Source organism: Podarcis melisellensis (assembly GCF_964234715.1).
Source record: "Podarcis melisellensis genome assembly, chromosome: 18".
In the NCBI taxonomy this organism is placed as follows: domain Eukaryota; kingdom Metazoa; phylum Chordata; class Lepidosauria; order Squamata; family Lacertidae; genus Podarcis; species Podarcis melisellensis.
The window spans coordinates 9,528,011-9,549,680 of record NC_138536.1 but is presented as its reverse complement, the minus strand read 5'-3'; the positions used below and the strand labels follow the sequence as shown (position 1 = coordinate 9,549,680).

The 21,670-nt window shown below is 46.5% G+C and overlaps 1 protein-coding gene across 1 annotated transcript in view; it reads right to left on the bottom strand.

Annotated features, from left to right (window-relative positions):
- Positions 1–1,450: 1,450 nt before the first annotated feature.
- LOC309361080 (scaffold attachment factor B1-like) overlaps positions 1,451–21,670 on the bottom strand; it is a 37,945-nt gene continuing 17,725 nt past the window's right edge. The window contains exons 11-19 of the mRNA XM_081896029.1: positions 21,063–21,127; positions 19,402–19,505; positions 12,239–12,526; positions 10,679–10,816; positions 9,522–9,564; positions 8,835–8,947; positions 6,418–6,518; positions 5,655–5,706; positions 1,451–2,667 (exon numbers count right to left, since the gene is read on the bottom strand). Coding sequence (XP_081752155.1) covers positions 2,538–2,667; positions 5,655–5,706; positions 6,418–6,518; positions 8,835–8,947; positions 9,522–9,564; positions 10,679–10,816; positions 12,239–12,526; positions 19,402–19,505; positions 21,063–21,127 — 1,034 coding nt within the window. The 3' untranslated portion in view covers positions 1,451–2,537. The remainder of the gene's footprint in view (positions 2,668–5,654; positions 5,707–6,417; positions 6,519–8,834; positions 8,948–9,521; positions 9,565–10,678; positions 10,817–12,238; positions 12,527–19,401; positions 19,506–21,062; positions 21,128–21,670) is intronic.

Here is a 21,670-nt window from a genome sequence, read left to right as displayed (position 1 = left end):
CTACTCATGTAAAAACATGCTGATTCCCAGACCGTCCGCAGGCCAGAGAAGGCGATTGGGCCAGATCCGGCCCCCTGGCCTTAGTTTTCCTACCCATGGCTTAAACTGTGACACCACCACCAGCAGTGGGGAGGTGAGCACCGGCCCAACAGCACGAGTGTCGGATTGGTGCCACTGCCTAGCCCACAGAGCACCGATTTCTCCACAGCCTGGCTGCTCCGGCTCCCTTTGCAGCACATTGGGAAGCCAGGTGAGCAATGCTACCTCCCCCAGCTGTACCTGACTGCTACTCTCTCTCTGCCGCTGTAGAAACCTCTGACCAGTGTCTGGGATTTTGTTTCTGGCCCTGATTGATAAGTGGCCTTTGGAAGGTTCCCCACGAAGTGAAGGAATGGGTTTCTGTGCAGTCAGTCTGAAACGGGACCCAAAATCCACTTTTTTCCTTTTCCAAGGGAGCATTTCTAAAATGCATTAACTTAAGCACTTGAGTCAATGTATAAACAGAAACCCAGCTGTATAAACAAGTGCTCAAAGCCCTCTCCTTTATCAGTCCGTGACGGCAATGGATGGCCTTGCCAGTTCCGAGTGGAGCAGGGATGGCACATCTGGGTCTTATCTTATACACTGACGCACATACCTTGTCAGGTTTGACAACAGACTGGGAACGGCGCCAGGAGTGCTCTTAGAGTTGGTGACCTTCCTGCCCCAAGATAAGAGTATAGGAACAGGAACAACCTTTTATGGTCAAGAGTACCGGAACAGGAATATCTGTTTATGGTCATGGATGTCAACTTACGTGTATAAGCTGACGTGGTTGGATTCCTGGGGAAGGGGGGGAGAGGGTGCCTGGAGGATATATATACTGCATGAAATTTCTCATTTCTTTGGACTTGCTGTGAGCTGACCACGCAAGTCCTTCTGCTATCCGGAGAGCAGAATAAACTCTTTCAGTGTCATTTGACTTCCTTTCTCCCTCCCGGGAGCAGGCCCCACCAGTTGGTAAAGTCTAAGACTGTGGTCCTGGAGGCGGAGCATATTTGCCACCCGCTACCGTACGTGCTTCTGTGGCATGTTTTATGTATTGTTATAGGATTGGGGTTTGGGCTTGGTGTCCGAGGGTCACTCCGCCCCCCCAAACCTGTCCCCAAATCTACCCAACCTGGTCTTTTCCTTACATGCCAAGCAGGAGAAACATGTCAGTTTTTGCAGACACACTGGGTTGTATTCCAACATGAGCCGTACTCAAGAGTAAGCATTAAAATGTGACTTAGGTCTACCAATTTCAATGGGTACTCAGAAAAGAACCACTGAAATGAATGGATTTGAGCTAGCTGTGCTGACCAATTTCCATGGGTCTATTCTGGGAACGAGTTACACTGGACACTGTCTTCAACTTTATATAGAGGTTTGCGCTTCGGAAAGATCCTGCTTTAGACAAGCTCCACACGTCCCAAATTGAAATACTTTATTGTCACTTGTACAACTTGTATACAGTGAGATTACACGAGCACCCCCCACTCAGCTTAAGTCTTAATTCCCCTCGTTTACTGACGCACACCCACCAAACCCCAAAGTCAGTTGCCCTGTTGTTATCTTTTCATTCAGCAGCCTAACAGCCCAAGGATAGAAGCTGTTCTTTACCCTGTTGGTACGACTAATCATGCTTCTATATCTTCTGCCTGAAGGCAGGAGATCAAGAAAGTGCTGGCCAGGGTAGGGTGTAAATCATCCCTGAGAATTTTCTTCACTCTTTTTCCGCTATTTCGTCCAGTGGCTTTGCGGGACAGCCCATAGTATCTTGTGCTGTATTCACCACCCTCTGTAGGCACTTCCTATCAGATGATGTCAAAGCAGCGTACCGCACCGTGATGCAGTATGAGGACACTTACCCAAAGCAGCCCACTTGAATCTGAAGCACACCACTACTGTGTATGCGTTCAAAATTATTGCCTGCTGAACATGTCACCAGGTAAGCGATATATAAGACTTGTTACTCAACAGAAGATCTATTCCCAGTTCCATCAGGAGCAAAAAAACTGATTTCAAGTTTAAAACCGCTCCATTCATCTTCCTATTCTCGAATTTTGATTGCAATTCCAACACCCCTCCTCAAAATATGCAATTGGGGGGGGGGGGGAAACCACCAAGATCATGCAAAAGACTACCCAAAAAAAAGCAGCTGTCACGTAATTGTAAACTGGGTTTATTTATTTATTTATAGAAAATGGAATGCCCCGTAAAAGAAACATTTTCTTTTAATGAGGGGGGGGGGAGAGGAGGGCAAGTTTGCGTGTGTGTGCGGAGTGGGTGGGTGGGGGGGTCACATACAGAAAATACACGTTACCAAAAAACCCGAACGGCTTTTGTTTCTTTCACATATTGAGCTATGAAGTAAAACAATGAAGGTTAACTTAAAAGTCACAGTCAGTGGTACACTGGGGGCGGGGAGGAGTAGCAGTAGTGTGTGTGTGTGTGCGCGCTCCCCCCATCTGTTGCCATTTGTACAGTTAAAAAAAAAAGCAACAACGCTGGAACATTCAGTAGCGGCGACTGAAGCGAGGGTCGCCAGGCCTGCTTCCTCTGTCTTGCCCCGAGAAGCCTTCTCCTTGTGACTCTTCGCTGTGAGACGCCTGGGCTGGCGGGGCACTTGGCAAGAATCCTCCCCGCCTAAGGAAGTGATCACAAACCAACATAAAACAAACAAAAGTTTTAAAAAGTTAAGTTGGAAACGGAGCTGTTGGACTCTAAAGTTAACAAATGTCTAAAATGTCTAATTTATTGTTGGAATGGCATACAAAGGATGAACAAGTTAAATCCGTGACGATAGACTGGGCAAGAGATGTGGGACGCAACATGTTTGAAGACGGGGAAAGATTGTGGAAGAAAGGGGTCAAGTTCACTGCATGTACTGTGTTAAAGGAAAATATTATGGAAAATGATGTATAGATGGTACTTAACCCCTGTAAAATTAGCAAAGGTTTACCACAACAGTGATGTTGGAAATGTAAAGAAAAGGAGGGTGCCTTTTATCATATGTGGTGGACCTGCCGAAAGGTTAAAGACATCTGGGAGAAGATTTATAATGAATTGAAAAAAAATGTTGAAATATACCGTATATTTTGCTCTATAAGACTCACTTTTCCGCTCCTAAAAAGGGGAAATGTGTGTGCGTCTTACGGAGCGAATGCAGGCTGCGCAGCCATCCCAGAAGCCAGAACAGCAAGAGGGATTGCTGCTTTCACTGCACAGCGATCCCTCTTGTAGTTCTGGCTTCTGAGATTCAGAATATTTTTTTTCTTGTTTTCCTCCTCCAAAAACTAGGTGCGTCTTGTGGTCTGGTGCGTCTTATAGAGCGAAAAAATACGGTACATTTATTAAGAAACTAGAGGCCTTTCCTCTTGGAATAACAGGTTTAGAATTGCCCAAGAAAGATGTTAAATTGTTTTTCTATGCCACAACTGCAGCAAGAATTTTGTTAGCTAAGAATTGGAAAACACAAGAAGTCCCAACAGTGGAGGAATGGCAAATCAAGATGATGGATTTTTCAGAGCTAGCCGAACTGACCGGAAGAGTCTGTGACCAGAAGGAGGAGGAGTACCAGGAGGAATGGATGAAATTCAAAGACTATTTAGTTCACTATGTTAAAATAACTTAATTGGAAAAGCTTGCAAATATCAAATAGGCTTAGGATTAAAATATGTAATGTTAGGAATTAATATGTTTAAAGCTAAAATAGAAAGAAAGAAAGATGTTAAGTGATTAAGTTAATTTTATGAGAAAATTGGTTTTGAAAACTGTTAAAATGATATACAGTGGTACCTCGGGTTACATACACTTCAGGTTACAGACTCCTCTAACCCAGAAATAGTACCTCAGGTTAAGAACTTTGCTTCAGGATGAGAACAGAAATCGTGCTCCGGCAGCAGGAGGCTCCATTAGCTAAAGTGGTGCTTCAGGTTAAGAACAGTTTCAGGTTAAGAACGGACCTCCAGAACGAATTAAGTACTTAACTTGAGGTACCACTGTACACTGAAATTCAACTAGGGGGATTCAAGGAAGTCACTTAACAATGTCACCAAAATTGGTTTAAATATGGCTGAGATTTATGTTTGTTTAAATTTTTGGAAAATCAATAAAAAAAGTTGGGGGAAAAACAAAGAAAGAAAAGTTTTTGCATATTGCCTTGCATCTCAGTCTGCCAGGACTCAAATCTGCAGTGGGGTCCTGAAGCTTTGGGGGATTTGTGGGAGGGGTCCATTTAAGCACCAGGTGCAAGGAAAGTGGCAAGAAGAAGAAGAGTTTGGATTTGATATCCCGCTTTATCACTACCTGAAGGAGTCTCAAAGCGGCTAACATTCTCCTTTCCCTTCCTCCCCCACAACAAACACTCTGTGAGGTGAGTGGGGCTGAGAGACTTCAGAGAAGCTTGACTGGCCCAAGATCACCCAGCAGCTGCAGGTGGGGGAGTGGGGAAGCGAACCTGGTTCCCCAGATTACAATTCTACCGCTCTTAATCACTACACTACACTGGCTCTCAAGGAAACTCTTGCCCTCATGAGCAAGACTGGGTCAAACACTTAACAGAGTAAGATGAAACTTCTGGGATCAAGCCAATGGGTCTATTTAATCCAGCCTGACCAGACGCCCGTGGGAAACCTGCAAACATGAAATGAGCCCTCTCGTCCTACTGCAGTTTCCCACATGTGGAAATCAAGTTTTTGACCTGCGCTTGTGCACAATATTTTTCTTTTCTTTAAATAAAGGTGTGTTAAGCCAAGGTGGACGTGAAATAGCTAAAACTGAACTTTTTTTTTTAAAAAAAGAGAAAGCAACACTGCGGAACTCGAAAGGAGCAACAGCAGCAATGGGGCTGTGGGTTTGTTTGGCCTTGCTGGAGGAGGAGGTTATGCAACAAGAACTGTCAACTAGATAACGCTCAGACAGAACAGGAAATTAAATGGCAGTGGCATCTCTAGTGCCACCAGACCCCACAGGATGTGTGTGTAAGGCAGCAATTAGGTAACGCAATGCCAGAAAATACTCACTCTTATTAGTGAAGCCGGGAGGTAGATTTGGAAAGAGTTGTTCTGAGATCGGGGCGGGGAGGGTAAGGATTTGCTGATTTGATTATGTAAATGGGAATACAAGAAAGGGAGGTGTGAGGAGGTCAAAGAAACAAGCTAATGAGTGTAAAGTTATAAAAAATGGATTTGTTTTTAACTTCTTTTTTTCCTCGTTTTCTGTATTTTGTATTTTTGTTTTTCTTTTCTTTTTTATGCATTTTTGTATTTATGACTTTGTAAAATCTTAATAAATATTCTTAAAAAAAAGAGAAAAAAAAGATTGGGGCGGGGACAGCAGTTGGATGCAACACAGAACAAGAAAAAAAGACAAATGTAGTTGCTTCATTACTTATTATAACTTTTTAAATGTTTTAAATTGTTTTTAAAACTTGTTTTAACCAATCATTTATTTTTTTAAAAAACCTGATTTGAGGGTTTTTGTTTTACAATCAAGCTGTGTGTTAAGTCTCTTGAGTCCCTGTCGGGGAAAAAGGCAGGGTATATATAAATATAGAACAGTAATAACAACAACAATTATTAATTTTACGAAGTAAGTTAATTCTGAAGGCACGGCTGAAAGAGGGTTCTTACCCAGACATTCCGCCTCGATGGAAGATGTGGCCACGCCTCCCTCTGCCCCCACCTGGGGAAAAACCAAGAGGAAGTTTAAGGGCAGGGCACACTCAATACATCTGAGATGCTCTCAGCCTAGTTTATCATGTTTTTCTCCCTAGAACTACAGCAAAAAGGCCAAACCCCCCCCCCCAAGAGCTTTGAAAGCAGAGCGATTGTGAGCCTGCAAGGCTAAAGAGTCCTGGTGGTACCCCTATCGAGGAGGGCAATAAATGTTTCCATTTCACAGAGCAGGAACTGAGGCAGAGACAGCAGCTTGGCAAATTCCACAGGATTCCAAGTAACAACAAACATGCCCTGCTGCTCAGTGTCTCCCAACCTTTTGAAGACCATGTGCCCCTTTAGCCAACATAAAAATCCCACGTCCCCCTTAAAACCTAGCTCCTCTTAAGTAGTTTATTTCAGTTTTCGGATGGACTGAAATTTTGCGACTTCTAATTTTTCTTACTTCTGCAGCACACGTTTTTGGAAACATTCTCCCCAACCTTCAGATATCGTCCCTGGTGAAGAAACACTGCTCTAATGGCTTTCTCTCTTCCACCCTTCCCTTGTCTAGCTAACAGGCTCTTCGGACAAGTACCCACCACTGGGCCTACTGAAGGACACAACCAACTTGGGTCCACTGATTTCTATGCGGCTACTTTTGAATAGAGCTTAGCATCAGCATCCCTGGGGGCGGGGAGAGAGAGGGAACCCAGCAGCTGAACAGGAAGAGAGTTACCTCGCCACCGGTCATGATCTCGCCCCATCGCACCCCCATTGTTACTCTGCCAGGAGCGATCTTCGAATTTTCTTCCATGATCTCCCCAGTCACGCCCATCTCTGGGGAAAAAGAAATGCAAGGTTTATTTTATTTTAAAGACACTGGTTTTTTTAATCTACCTGCAGAAGAAAACACTTAAATCCCTTCAAAACACACACAGACAAATATTTTGAATTATCAACTTTGATAGCTGTCTTTCCTGAAAGTTTCTTTCATTCTCTCTCTCTGGACCAAGATAGAAAAATGGAGCCTCTGTGTTCCACCACTGGATACCAGTTTTTGGGGACAGGCAGCGGAGGACAGCATTGCCGCCGTGCTATGCTTGGGATACTTTTTGGGAGTACCGTAGCTGCCAGCGGTTGGAAACGGGATGCAGGGACTAGGCAGACCCTTTCTCCATCAAGACAGAGGTGACTGGAGTGGCGTCTGTGGGTCTGCTGCTGCCTCCTAAAAAGGACCCCTTACCATTAGGTCCAGTCGTGGCCGAATCTGGGGTTGCGGCGCTCATCTCGCTTTATTGGCAGAGGGAGCCGGCGTACAGCTTCCGGGTCATGTGGCCAGCATGACTAAGCTGCTTCTGGCAAACCAGAGCAGCACACAGAAACGCTGTTTTACCTTCCCAATGGAGGGGTACATATTTATCTACTTGCACTTTGATGTACTTTCGAACTTCTAGGTTGGCAGGAGCAGGGACCGAGCAACGGGAGCTCGCCCAGTCACGGGGATTCGAACCGCCGACCTTCTGATCGGCAAGTCCTAGGTTTCTCTGGGTATCCCATCCAAAATGAGAGGCCCTTATGCAATCCCTGCTCAGTTCCTGTTTGCCCTGGCTCGGCCTCCCCTATACCAAACACACACCTTGAAACAAGCCCACATTTCACTGCATGCCAGGACTGGATGTCCCCTCTCCCATCTGTCCCTCCCTGTCCCCATTTAACGGGACAGCTGATGGGGCAAGGGCAGCGCTTATCCCCCCCCCCCAGCCAGAACTCAGTTCCGGCACCTGTCAGGTAAGTGCCACTGCCGTTGCAAGAGAACAAGGAAGGCGTCCACGGAGAGTTCTGGCACCTCTTTTTCTAGAAAACTGCACCAGGCAAAGGCATGCCAACACCATTTCATGGTACAGTTCACTTTGCTGCTCTTTTAGATGTGGCAGCCCCCACTCTAGCCATTTTGTGACACCCTCTCAAAATTCCAAATGTGCCTCCTGGCCCAAAAAACTTGGCAAACCCTGCTGCTGTAAGGCAGTTTTTAATGTACTTAGGTAAGATCATGGAAATCAAATTCTATTATGACGGCTCAGAATCTCCAGCTGCTGCAGGATCTTGCACCTCTTCGTTCAAAAGGTGCTTGGGCAGAATGTATCAAAGCTCCAACACGGTCTCCCTGCTTCCTTCTGGGCTCACTTCAATGTGCTGACGACCTATAAAGCTTTAAAGCAGCCCCGAAGCCTTCATGTTCTGCCACAACGAAGGCTCAACGTAAGTTCCAACTTAGGCTGAGTCAGGACTGCCACAGAGTGACATTCCTAGTGCCTGACCCCCTCAGTTGCAGAATACACTCTCTTCAGCAACTCGCCAAAGAGCAAGTCTTGAGTGTCTTCTCAAGGTGGAATAAAAACAGGGCTTTTAATTAATCAACTTTTTTAAAAAACAAAAACAAACACCTTACGTCACAGTGGCCTTTTTTTTTTTTTAACAGATACAAGTACTTAAAAAAGAAAAATGTAGATGGCAAGCACTATCTTGAAAAACACCCTCCCTTTAGGATCGAACCCTCTAAGATTGCCTGTTATGTCAGCAGGAGTAATCTAAAAAACAAGACTGCTTTTTGTTTCAAATGCAGATTGGTAATGAAGATCCAATATTTCTTTTTTCTTTTAAAGCAGATTGTGTTTTCAGCAACTTTATTTACCCAACCTCTTATTCCTGCACTGCAAGGGGTTGCACTAGAGGACCCTTGGGTCTAGAGCAGTGGTTCCCAACCTTTCTTTGGCCATGCCTCACCTAAGCACCTCTAAAATCCTGATGGACATATAATTCTTATTATTCAAAAAGTGAACTATTCATGTGGAGGGAGCCTAAAAGGCCATTAACTGTTAATAACTCATTCTCAAACTGCCCCCCTTAAAAATAAAAATCGCCCCCCTGTGGGACGTGTGCCCCATGTTGGGAACCACAGGTCTAGACCCTTCCAACTCTGCAATTCTATGATTATCCTGCCCCGCTGAAAACACACTCCTTTCTTCAACTGCGAGCCTCTTGGGTGACAGAACTATTAAGAAAAACAGTTAAGCTGCTCCATATATGCAAGGACACCAAGACTTAAGCGCTGGTGTGGCGGCTGCTGCTCCACTACCACCTGAGTACACTCACCGGGAGTGTGGGGTTATCCCCCGCCCCTCGCTCAAGCGCCTGTCAGACCCATAGCTGCTCCAGCCATCCCGCGAGTGGCGTTCTGGTCCCCCGTGGTGGTCATCTGTGTGATGCTGCAGGAGCAGAGACAGGAAATGGTGTCATGCAGTCAAAGAAAGCAAGCAGCTTTTAGTCTTACCGTATTTTTCGCCCTATAGGACGCACTTTTCCCCCTCCAAAAATGAAGGAGAAATGTGTGTACATCCTATGGGGCGAATTCAGGCTTTCACTGAAGCCTGCAGAGCAAGAGGGGTCGGTGCGCACCAACCCCTCTCGCTCTCCAGGCTTCAGGAAGCTATCCGCAAGCCTTGGGAGCTCCCAGGAGTTCCCGCCAGGCTCCCTAGGCTTGCGGAGAGCTGCCTGCATCCCGAAGCCTGGGACGCGCTGAGCTCAGCGCGCCCCAGGCTTTGGGCAGATATCCGCAAGCCTGGGGAGACCGGCGCAACTTCCCGCCGGGCTCCCTTGGCTTGCGGAAGGCAGCCTGTTCTGGGGGCTGGGGAAGCTCAGGCTTCCCCCGCCCCAGCCCTGCACCTGGGTGGGGGATAATTTTTTTTCTTTATTTCCCCCCAAAAAACTAGGTGCGCCCTCTGGGGCGAAAAATACGGTAAGTGGTTTTGTATTACCAGGCTCACAACCAACACAGCTCACCTGTCCATCTCGCTCTCCCATTATTCCTCGCGACCCTTCTCTCCTGGAAAGAACAATATAATCGACATCAGGCTCAAGGTTAAAGGAGCACCGGCAACCTGTTCCTCTTGGATAGAGGAAGAAATTCATGCTACGCTCACTCAACTGCCACATTTGCTTAAGGACAGAATCCATATTTATCCTAGGGTGCAGAAACTGTACGCCACCCCCAGCTGACTTGAACTCCTTTCAGCCCCAAAGGTCAAGGTCAGGGATTATAAGAATTGTCGCCTAGTGGCACCTGAAGAGTCCTCTTCCCAGATTTATATACTGCTTTTTAAATCCAAGGCTGGTTCCCAAAGCAGCTTACTGTTACAATACACAGAAAGCTGAAAAGAGGTGTGTGGATTCTCCAGCAGGTGGTGAGAAGGCTCTCCCTTCCAGAGGAGTTACAGGTAGACTCGAGGGCTGACTGATATGGCATCTCAGTGTAGGCTTGCTAGAGCCACCCAGTCTGCAAAGTAGCAGGTCCCCGCCTCCCTTCGCCACAGAAGGCATTTTGCCAGTGAACACTGACTCATTATGGAGGTTCCCAAATAAATCCTGCACCTTTTAACTAGGATGCCCTAGGTAGGAATGACACTGTATTTTTCACATCTCCCCTGCCCCAGACTTTCCTTCCCAGAAATTTCTGCCTGGGTAAAACACAATTCAGAAAATGAGCTGTATAACCTGCTTAGGGAATTTTTGCTGTTGAAGGCATATGTAAAGGTAAAGGGACCCCTGACCATTAGGTCCAGTCGTGACTGACTCTGGGATTGCGGCGCTCATCTCGCTTTATTGGCCGAGGGAGCCGGCGTTCAGCTTCTGGGTCATGTGGCCAGCAAGACTAAGCCGCTTCTGGAGAACCAGAGCAGCGCACGGAAACGCCGTTCACCTTCCCGCCAGAGTGGTACCTATTTATCTACTTGCACTTTGACATGCTTTCGAACTGCTAGGTTGGCAGGAGCAGGGACCGAGCAACGGGAGCTCACCCTGTCGCGAACCGCCGACCTTCTGATTGACAAGTCCTAGACTCTGTGGTTTAACCCACAGCGTCACCCGCTGAAGGCATATAAATTATTTTAAATAAGCATCTCCCCCAGCAGGAGGCAAAGCTCATCACTCTGCTGGCTCACCTGTCCAGGGAATGGTCTTGGTACCGCCCACGATCCCTGTGATCAAAGTCATGGAACCGGTCCTGGCGGCTGAAATCCGAGCGATGGCGATCATCCAACGCCATCCGCTTTGCCTCTGGCCAATATGGTTCGTCTCTCCTGCAGGGGGGCAGGAAGGAGGTAGAGGAAGAGGTCAAGACAGGAGATTTCTGGCCACTCTGTGTTCTTGATATATCAACACGACAAAAAAGATCGAAGGAAATAAAGACACCCCAAGGACAATAAAACGGCTTTCGATAAAGAAGAGATTACCATACTCTGCCCCTCAATCGCTAAAGTACATATAATATAATTCACTTAACTGAATGCTTTAACTCAGGGGTAGCTAATGTGGCCCCCTTAAGATGTTGTCTCAACTTCTATCAACCCCAGCCAGCATGGCTGACAGACAGGGATGATGCGAGATGTAGTCCAACAGCAGCTGGAGGGCACTGCACTGGCTATTCCCTGCTTTAATCTAAATTAAGCCCCCAAGTATTCGCCTCCTCCGAATCCTTTGTTATTTGTTTCATCAGGCTATGCAACGGTTGTTACAATTTGATGATAAAAGCCCCTGCTGTGGCAAAGAGACAGCTTCACGGGAAAAAAGGTCTGTTTCCCTCAATGTCAGACCTTTGTTGGCATGAGACAGCAAAGATGAACCAATAGTCTGATCAGCTGTAAGACCATTTTCTAGGTTTCTCACTCTGGAGCAGTGCAAACTGCGTGGAATGTCCTGACTCGCTAGGATAGATGAAGAATACAGCTCTTCAAACGCCTGCAGACCCCTAGTATATGCTCTGATAAGAAAGCCTAAAGAGAGCATGAAAGGATATTGTTGGGGAAATCTGCTGACTCAAGACTGTATTAGTAATGTGCCAAGAATGTTCAGGCAGGAAAAACATGTCCTGGAGCTAGTCTGATAGACAGGAAGCATCCTGTTCCTTCTCGCAGGTATGCTTTCCCGCCAAGAATGGGACTCAATTTCTACGCATGTGTAAAGTTATACAACAAGATTCTAAAGAATCTCCTGGACTTCCCTCCTCCTCCTCTTTGCGGGTCCTATTGTTAATCATTTCCTCCTGCACCTTTTATGATAATCCAAATCTTTTAACCTCTCCATTCACCATTAAACCACCAATCCTACCAAGTTGATGGATTATGCTGGAATGGCTAAAATGAGTGGAAGAAATCGGAAATCAGGAAGACCGAAATTTTTAATAATGGGGAAAACTTATAATGTATCTCTAAAAAATTGTGAACAGTTAAAATCGTTGGGTAAATCTGTCTCAAACACCACAATGGTGTGGTCACCCAAGAAATCCACTTACCCCTCTCCCCCCATTTTCCCTGCTCCTTCCGGCTTCCAAAAGCACATATATGCAGTTTGCAGGCTGGTAGGAGGGTGGTGCTTGCCTAGCTAAAGGCAACCACACTGAATCCAACTCTAGATGTTGCTGGGACTATGACAAGTTCCCCACCCCTCCCTCTACAACCAGAGGGATTTCCTGAAGTCTGCTCATGGGGAGAGAGGAGCTTTACCTCCCGTCTATGTCATACGGCCTCCTGAGGGCCACCCGCCTCTCCTGCTCGTAGCGCAGCTGCTCATGCTGCCGACGCAGCTCCTCCCTCTCGCGCTGGATGCGCTCCTGCTCCCGCCTCCTCTCGCGCTCGATGTGCATGCGCTCTCTCTCCAGGCGCTCCCTCTCCAGCCGCTCTCTCTCCAGGCGCGACCGCTCAAACTCCAGCTTCTCCCGAGTGATCTCCAGCCTCTCGCGCTCCTCTTGCTCCCAGATGGAGTGCAAGCGCTGCTTCTGCCGGTCACGGCTCCTGGTTTAAAAGGAGGCGGGTGAAATTTTATGAAGGCCCACCCCCCACAGACGGGAGCCTTAGCGCCCATGTAAAGGTTTAAGGCCGAGAGGGAATGTCTGTCGAAACTGGGGCAGGGTGTGTCTTGTCTCCTCCCCGCTCTCTACAGGTAAAAACGCCTTGGCTCACCAGCCCTGTGCTTTGCAGCCTTCAAGCAGAGACCATCAGCCTGCAGCGGGGGTTCTAGCAATGGTGGAAGCAGTGGAATGCTGACACTGGCAAGATGAGGAGCTGGAAACCCAAGGGCCTAAGGCTGCTACTTATTTTGCATCACTCCCAGTGCTCCTCTCGCTCCCGCTGGCACTGAGCAGCCAGCTGACTGGGACTATCTAAAGCAGCGTCTAGTGCGTCCCTCTAACAGGTCCAATCGTTGCTTCACCTGCCTTACACAACACCCATGGGGAGGGGGCAGAAAGCACAGGCTTGAAAAGATACTCAGTCCACAGGTAGCATGGGATCACCCCTGTGGAACACAAGCTCCCAACATCATGGGAACGAAGGTAACATTGGGGACATCAAGGCCAGAAGGCAAGGCTGTTGTCGTTATTTATTACTGCGCTTGACAAAAAGGTGGCTTTGATTTGCTTTACATCTGAATATAGGTTAAGTTTGGTTAACAAAGCATTATTCTGATATTTTGATTACAGTATTCTGCTACTTTTTATTGATTGAGCTGCTTTCTTTCTGCGGTTAGCTGCTTTGGGAACAAAACAGCTGTACCTTTAAATACATGCTTATTCAACTGCTCCATCTGTTTGTTTTGTACTGCTGTGGTTTCAGCTGAACAGTTACATTACTTTGATGGAAGAACAACAACCCACTTCAATTTATTTTTAACCACATATATATAGAAGGGGTGGCGCTGTGGGTTAAACCACAGAGCTTAGGACTTGCTGATCAGAAGGTCGGCGGTTTGAATCCCCGCAACGGGGTGAGCTCCCGTTACTCGGGCCCTGCTCCGGCCAACCTAGCAGTTCGAAAGCACGTCAAAGTGCAAGTAGATAAATAGGTACCACTCCGTCGGGAAGGTAAACGGCGTTTCCGTGCACTGCTCTGGTTCGCCAGAAGCGGCTTAGTCATGCTGGCCACATGACCCGGAAGCTGTACGCTGGCTCCCTAGGCCAATAAAGCGAGATGAGCACCGCAACCCCAGAGTCGGCCATGACTGGACCTAATGGTCAGGGGTCCCTTTACGGGGGGGGGGGGGTGCCTATGTGTCTTGTACAAACTGTTCCAAAATGGTAATACCAAACATTTTTCATTCTCTCTAGCCCTCACTGAAGATGATTTCCTACTATGTTCAATTCACATGAGAGAGAATTCACATGAGTTTGAGTCTTTATGGTCCGAGGAAGGCCTATTTTCTTAAGCCAGAGCTTAACTGTACAAGCCACCCCACCCCGCAAAACAACAGGAATTGTACAAACAGCAGAAGTGATTTGAACCACCTTCCATTTTCAGGCAGAAGCAGCAACAAAATATTTGCACAAACCAAGTTTGTACAAAGTTCTTAACATCAGACCACATGGTTTACTTATTTCTTGATTCACAGATTATGTAATTAAATAGGCAGAGCACATAAAGGATCTATTTTCAAACCTGCCAAGATTGTGGCTTCCCAAGTTTCAGAAAATGAGAGGCTTTGACTATAATAAGTTGACAGTCCAAGGAGAAGAGGTGTGTCTTCAATAGCTGCCTAAATCTGCAAAGGTATGGAGACTTACCATTCTGTTTCCTTCTTTCCAGCATGTGGGAGCGCAGGTAGTAAAAAGATTAAACTCTGCTTCCATCAAAAAGCAGAGCCAGCAAACTTTGACATCCCAAACCAGGAGTGAAACCTCTGTTTCAGTTTGTGGAGGAGGTGTAGAACTTTACAAAAGTCCTCACAAAACCATTAACAATTAAAGGACTCCCAGGTGACCCTTAAAAAAGGTGTTGTATGTGGCAAAAACAAAACATAACAAAACCCCTCCACACTCCCACGAACGCCTACGTAAGCCTCACAGCGCAGCCTTCTATGATGGCTGGCAGTGGTGGTAGTTGTAGGTCTGCTTGCTCTCCTGTTTGAAGAGAACCTCATGCCACACACCTCCATTCACATTCACTCAGCAGAAGAGGAGAAAAGGGATGTACAAGAAAAGTGTCTACATCACAGGGTGGAATTAAAGAGAACCTGTTAGGAGGACCCTTCCTGCTGAAGAAGGGATCCGAAGGGGCAAGAGGGAGATAATGTGATGCCTGAAACAAGGAGGGGTGCAGCCAAGTCCTTCCGGCATCACACCCAAATGGCCACAGTGGTTGTGAGGCGCACTGAGTGGGCAGCAATTCTGTTGGTGGCGTTTCTCCCTACTGACTTCTTACGCTAAACCAATCTGCCTGCTGAGGGTGGACCTAAGGGGCCTCAACTCCTGAGGGATGGGCTTGTATTTAAAAATTTTATTTACCACATTTGGATATGGTCGTGCGACTAAGTTTTTTCAAGCAGCATACGGAGACGCTGAAAACACAACCCAAAATTTACACAGTTTAAACCAAGTACGCAACAAAATCCTTCTACAGCCTTCACAAACACAGAGACTAAAGAACAATAGGATACAGACTGTCAGAATGCCTTGATGCCTTCAACATATATGTCCTGGAGACACGTTCAATACCTAGGTTTTGCCAGCCTGGTCCTCACAGAGGATAAAAAGGAGCAGAGGATGTTGCTGCCATGAGCTCCTCGGAGAAAAGGCAAGATATAAATATAAGCAAATACATGATAAATGAAGATTACTCTTTAAGAAAGGAAGGACAGGGAAAACCCTTAGGCAAGAGGAGAACTGATCACCATGGGGGCAAAATGATGGGTCTTCGAACAGAAGTGTCATCATGAAATCAGCACAAACCCTTGTCAAACTAAAGATGGACAGGGGGCATAGGAGCCAACTCCGAGGGGCCAAGGTCCCTCCAGCCCCTCAATAAAATATTTGAGGCCAAAGTTAATGGGATTGCCATTCAATGGTGTGGGTGTGCGCTGCGTCTTGTGATCAATTATGCAGGGTGGGGATTAACCCCCCTATTTTATTCAAGTTGGCGCCTGGCGGGGGGCAGAAAGAGAAAATAACGTTTCAATCCGCTTCTTCGAAGCATCGTTTATTATTTAATTTCTATGCCGCTTGATGTATTTAAAATGTGGCGTACAAAAAACTGAAGCAACAACAGACCACTTAAAAGTATTACAAAAATACAATTACATATACCGTATTTTTTTGCTCTATAAGACACACTTTTCCCCACCTAAAAAGTAATGGGAAATGTGTGTGCGACTTATGTAGTGAATGCAGGCTGCGCGGCTATCCCAGAAGCTACAACAGTGAGAGTGAGAGGGATCGCTGCACAGCGCTTCCTCTTGCTGTTCTAGCTTGTGGCCTAGCCCCTCTGTCCCTTCCCCCACCTCCCAGAAAAGCCCCCAAGAGCTGCACTCCCTTTAAAGAGCCGTGCGGCTCTTGGGGGCTTTTCCCCAAGGAGAAAAAGCCTGCAAATTCCGCACACACACTCCATGCGGCTCGTGAAAGGGAGTGCTGAGGAGAGCCTGGGGTGCATACAGGCTCTGCTCAGCGCTCCCTTTTAAAGAATATTTTTTTCCTTGCATTTCCTCTATAAAAAATAGGTGAGTCTTATGGTCAGGTGCGTCTTATGGAGCGAAAAATACGGTGAAAATGTCACGTTGATACAAAGTTACTAATATAGATAAGAATCTGAAGAACCACCAGGTTTTTCAAGCTCCAGAAGGAAGGCTTTGTCTTCATGTCGAACTGCATGAGAGATTGTTTGTGCCAGTGAGCGGCCGAGTTACCTCTTCTTTCTTCCTGCTTGGCTGATGTGAGATGCTTTTCCCACATCCTTGCGCATGAGGTGCATCAAAACCACCACTTGCTGGGTAAGATCTCAAAGGCTGCAATCCTAGCCTCACCTACCTAGGATTTCAACAGTACTTTTGAGTAGACGTGACTAGAAGTGTGCTGAAACAGGTCAGGGGTGGCGTTCCAAGGGTTTTCGGGCTGGGGTGGGGGAAATCTTTAAACTACAATTGAGTTTCAGCTGGGGAATATGTGGGCAGCAGAAACATAAATAAAGGAGAGCCCCTCCCAAAGAAATGATTTATTAACGTGTGTGAAAGTCCTCCTTGCTTCCTCAGGGCGCTCTGGAATTGAACCGAATTGTGAGACTGGTGCATGAGGTTTGCAGACTTTGGACACAGCTGAGGGGGATTTGGAGACAGAAAGAGCCCTTTTGACGCAGTTCTAGACATTGGGGTCTGTAGATGGAGAAGAGCTGTTGAAAACCATGAACCTGAGACGCTGTAGACATGGGAGTATAACCCTGGCGGTGCCTCTGGCTGAATATGATCTGATGAGAACCCGGAAGCCGATTTATACCTGGCCAGTCTATTTGCCCATCTGGTCCATTATCTGACAGTGGCTCCCATCACCAAGCCTTTAAAGAATTCTGCACTGTTCAATTCTTCTTATCCCCAGGATCCAGAGATTAACATGCAGCTGCTGGAGCATCAGCAAAGAGGACATACCTTGACTTTGTGGAGGAGCAAACTGCCGAGGCAGGTCTGTTGCTGCAGCACCCAGGATGCCTCCAGTCCACTCCCTTTCGGAGTACTCAAAACGGCCAATTCTTTGGCCCGAAAGTTGGGCACGGCTCCTGCATTCGATTGCTCCCTCTCCTACCAGACCTGCAATGTCATCAAGGGAGGCACTCCTTCTCCAGCCCAGGGAAGGCACCTGGTGAGGGATCTTGGCTCTGCTTCTTCAGTCTTGCTCCATCAGTGGGCCTGGCAGCTTCAGGTTTAGTAATGCCCAGGCTATGAGCCAGAAACCCGGTCTGGCTCTTTTGCTAGTACTTGTGTCTCTCCAGTTACACACGTTCGATTTGCGTGCAACTGCGTGCACTGGAAAATAAACACACTGCGAAAAGGTGCAAAAATGGCCCAAAAAGAGTGAGAAACAGCTACCAATCCCATGAGCTTTTATGCTGACCTTTGCGACCTGTGGAGAGTTGGGAGTTTGAGAAAGGAGGTTTGGAAGGAACAATTGTGGTGGAGTTTAAAGTGTTTTGTTTTTGGATTTCCAGAGGTTTATAGGGTGCTTACGGGATTTTTGAAGGGACGTGGGTGGTGCTGTGGGTTAAACCACAGAGCCTAGGTCTTGCCGATCCGAAGGTCGGTGGTTCGAATCCCCGTGACGGAGTGAGCTCGCATTGCTTGGTCCCTGCTCCTGCCAACCTAGCAGTTCGAAAGTACGTCAAAAGTGCAAGTAGATAAATAGGTACCACTCCGGCGGGAAGGTAAACGGCGTTTCCGTGCGCTGCTCTGGTTTGCCGGAAGCGTCTTAGTCATGCTGGCCACATGACCCGGAATCTGTACGCTGGCGCCCTCGGCCAGTAAAGCGAGATGAGCGCCACAACCAGAGTGTCGTCCGCGACTGGACCCAACGGTCCCTTTACCTCTACAGGATTTTCAGACAGTGTTCTCCATTACACGAGATTTCAAGTATACATGTGGCACCCAGGAAGGCAATTTGCAGTACTGTAGTTTCCGACTCGGTGTCCTTGTCACTGCTGAATTCTGGAGTCATTTGCACCTTACAACTGGAGGGAATGGTGCTGGAACTGCGCATCTGGAATTCCACCTTCCCCGAGCCAACATGGATCAATTCCCTTTTCCTGGATTCTTGAGCAATATTTTACAGAATCAAAGCATCCGGTTATCTTCTGGGAATTACTCTGTGGGAATCTCTAGGACTGGATGACCAGCTTAATGTCTCAAGAGTCAGGAGGGCCTCAGACATCTTGAGGAGAGGTGGAGCCTGCATGTAAGACGCTGGTTGTTCCTGGTTCTTAGTTCCAGAAAACTCTCTCCCTGAGCAATCTGTCACAGGGCTGCCATGGTGACCCACTGCTGTCCTTTCTCCAGGCCTGTGGCCAAAAAGGATCCAGATTTGGCAGGAAAGTATCAGAATTCCCAAGGCTTATTCCTTTCCTCTCCTAAGCTAGATGAGCAGTACAGAAGATCATCAGGCTGTTACTAGATAGGAATGGCTCTGTTGTCAGTGCCAACCAAGAGGCTCTGCCAGCATCAAGAGAAGTCTTTCTTTACCAAGGCCGGAGTGAGACAGGAAACACACGCGCAGATTGTGGTCCAGGCTAGAGACCAAGGGCAGAACCAACTTGTTCTACATTTCCAGGCAGAGTGGGCACGATGTCAAGTATGTGAAGTTAAACCTTTTGTTTCTCACTCTGCAGGTGGTGAGGAAACATCTACTGCTACGGGTGCTGCCTCTGGCTCTCTAGGCTCCTGCCACAGAGAGCCACCAGAGCCAAGGTTTAAAAATAAGATGCAGCCTACTTCAGACCTCGAGTAGGAGGAGTTAGGTGTTAAAAGATGAGCCATTAGGGTGAGGCAAGCACAGGGTCTCTAGGAACAAATCTGTCTCCACGAGTAGCACTGCTTGCCTGCCTGCCCCAACTGCCAATCCAGCAAGCTAAAGAAAGCGATGGATTGTGGCTGGGTGGTTCTGCAGGCAGGATACTTTGGGGTCTTGACCCTTAGGTCCATCCACAGTAGTTCACCAGCAAAACTAGCTGCTGAACTGGGGTGTGTGCACGCCCTATTTGTTCACTGTTAGCCTGTGAGGTGCTGACCCAAGTACAGAAATATATATCACATGTATATACAGAAATATATATCACATTTAGGTAAAAAGGGAAGGATGAAGGGAAGGGTGGTGGTGGAGAAAATTTGTTTGAGAAGCAAATTTTGTTTTGCCAAAACAGGATCTTACCGGTGTGGCTCTTCGCTCAGCCGTTTCTGATCTCTGCCTTTGCTGAAGGGCCTCTCTCTGCTTTTTTCTCTACTCTCCGATTTGCGATCCTGGCTCTTGACGCTCTAAATGAAAACACCCAGAATTGTAAAAAGTTAACAGAAAAGCATGATTTTAGGGCAATTTCACTCTGGGGGGGAAAGACCCAACCCCAATATGAATGCCCTGTGAGTGAGTGAAAGGACAATTTCTCTACAGAAGAAAACACTCTAGTAAGTCAATTCTGGTCATTCCTGTCCTCAATCCAAGCTGAAATTCTATAAAGACTAGAAACAGACTGGCTGGGAAAGATGCATATAATGATACCAAGGAGGATGATCTAAAAAAGGGGCAGATTTCCTCCAAAATGATCCCTACACAGGAATATAACTCAGCAGGTTGGTGTCCACATAACCTCCAGGTAAAGGCAGAGATAAACTCGCCTTTAATTATGAAAGCACAACACATAAGGGAGGGCAGCATATTGCCGCCTAAAAGGAAAACCACCCTCAAGGAGATCTCTCTGGGCTTTTGGACTAAAATGAGATATCTAGATGAGGAGGAACTAGGTTTCAAGCAGACAGAACAACCTCCGGAGGAGGCCTCGCAAAACGAAGGTCCTATGACTACTAATGTGAGCATCTTACATCCACTGTCCAAAATCACTGAACGCCTGGCTAGCTCCCCGTGTAAGGATACCACCAGAATAAATGACATCCAGTTGCCACAAAAAATGGCAAACTCCTAAAGTTCTTAGGAAGACAACTGACAAAGACTAGACTTCAGCAACCCCAATATGTTCCTTCAATTTGCAAACAGCCCAACCGAATCAGCCACTTGATGCTTTTACAAGCTGGCAAGAGATGCTCTTCCCCAATCTGAATTCATGATATCCATTTTTGAGAAGACAAGTAGCTGTGGCCCATATTTGTTCTTGCTGAATTTCAGAATACCAGTGAGATAATCAATTTCTTAAATGTCTAATTTACGAAAACATTTCCCAGCATTATGAGCACCAAAGTAGTCTTCAATGTGAGGTAGTGGGTATTGAGCAGTACACCAAAATTTTAGAATTACTGCACAACCTTCACAAATGTGTCCTGTGCTGTTTGTGGGCTTAATGAATGCGGGCCCATTTGCTATGAGAAAATGATATACTCTTAACAGTCTGAATCGGCTTCCAAGAAGGGATCTTGGAGCACAAGGCAACTCAAATTGACCCAATCTGGTTCCAGTTTACTTAAAGGGACTCAATTTTAAAAATAAATGATTATTTCATGTTTCTATACAGATCACATTTCCAAAATCCTGGCCAAATATGACTTGCTATTGCTTCACCTATAAACAAAATATCTGTGACATAACTAAACAATTAAAAAATTCCATTAAAACACAGTAATACAGCTTCCTGCCCTGCAGCTGAGCAGTTTAAGGAAGTCCTCAAACCTTCTGGCTAAGGTGTTGAGGAAGAAGCAACTGACATCTGTTGCAGACATTGTGATATATCAACATATCACAATATTTAGCTGCTAATGTATCATGTTGTTAAAAAGCAGATATTGCCCAGCCCTAGGTTGGGTTAGATGAATCCCATTCTATTCTCTATCCAATGGGAGGGACAGCACTCTCTTGCGAAGAGCAACCTCCATCTTTATAGTACCCGGAAACGATGTCTGGTGAAGATCGCACTGCAGCCCTGTAAGCTCAGCTAAGGGAGCATTAGTAGAAAAGGCCGCAGAGGTAGAGGCAACCCTGGTAGAACATGCTGCAATTTTAGGCAGCACTGGTAAGGTAACGATAGCTTGTTTTTTATATTGTAATTTTACGTTGCGAACCATCCTGAGATCTACGGGTATAGGGCGGAATACAAATTTAATAAATAATAATGATACACGTGTAAATCATAGAGCATAAATTAACAGACAAAACTGGCTTAAGTGCATTAATCCAATGAGTCTGAGTAGAACTTAAGATACTATTGTAATTCTTTGAACCTGTGCTGCAAGGTTCTGCAAGGTAGTTGCAGGAGGCAAATGATAACTGGATGCCTCTTTCTCCCGCTGGACCAAAAAATTAAACAACTGAAGCACGGGAGTCATAAATGAAGGTAATTTCTGACAAGATTTGGGTGGCTTTTTAAAGAAGGAGAAAACCCAATCTAAACTTCTGCCCTTTCTATTGTCTAAGATTTACTAGGATCTACGTACTTCTAATCAGCTGAAGCTTAAAACTTTTTGAGCCAAGTTGAATG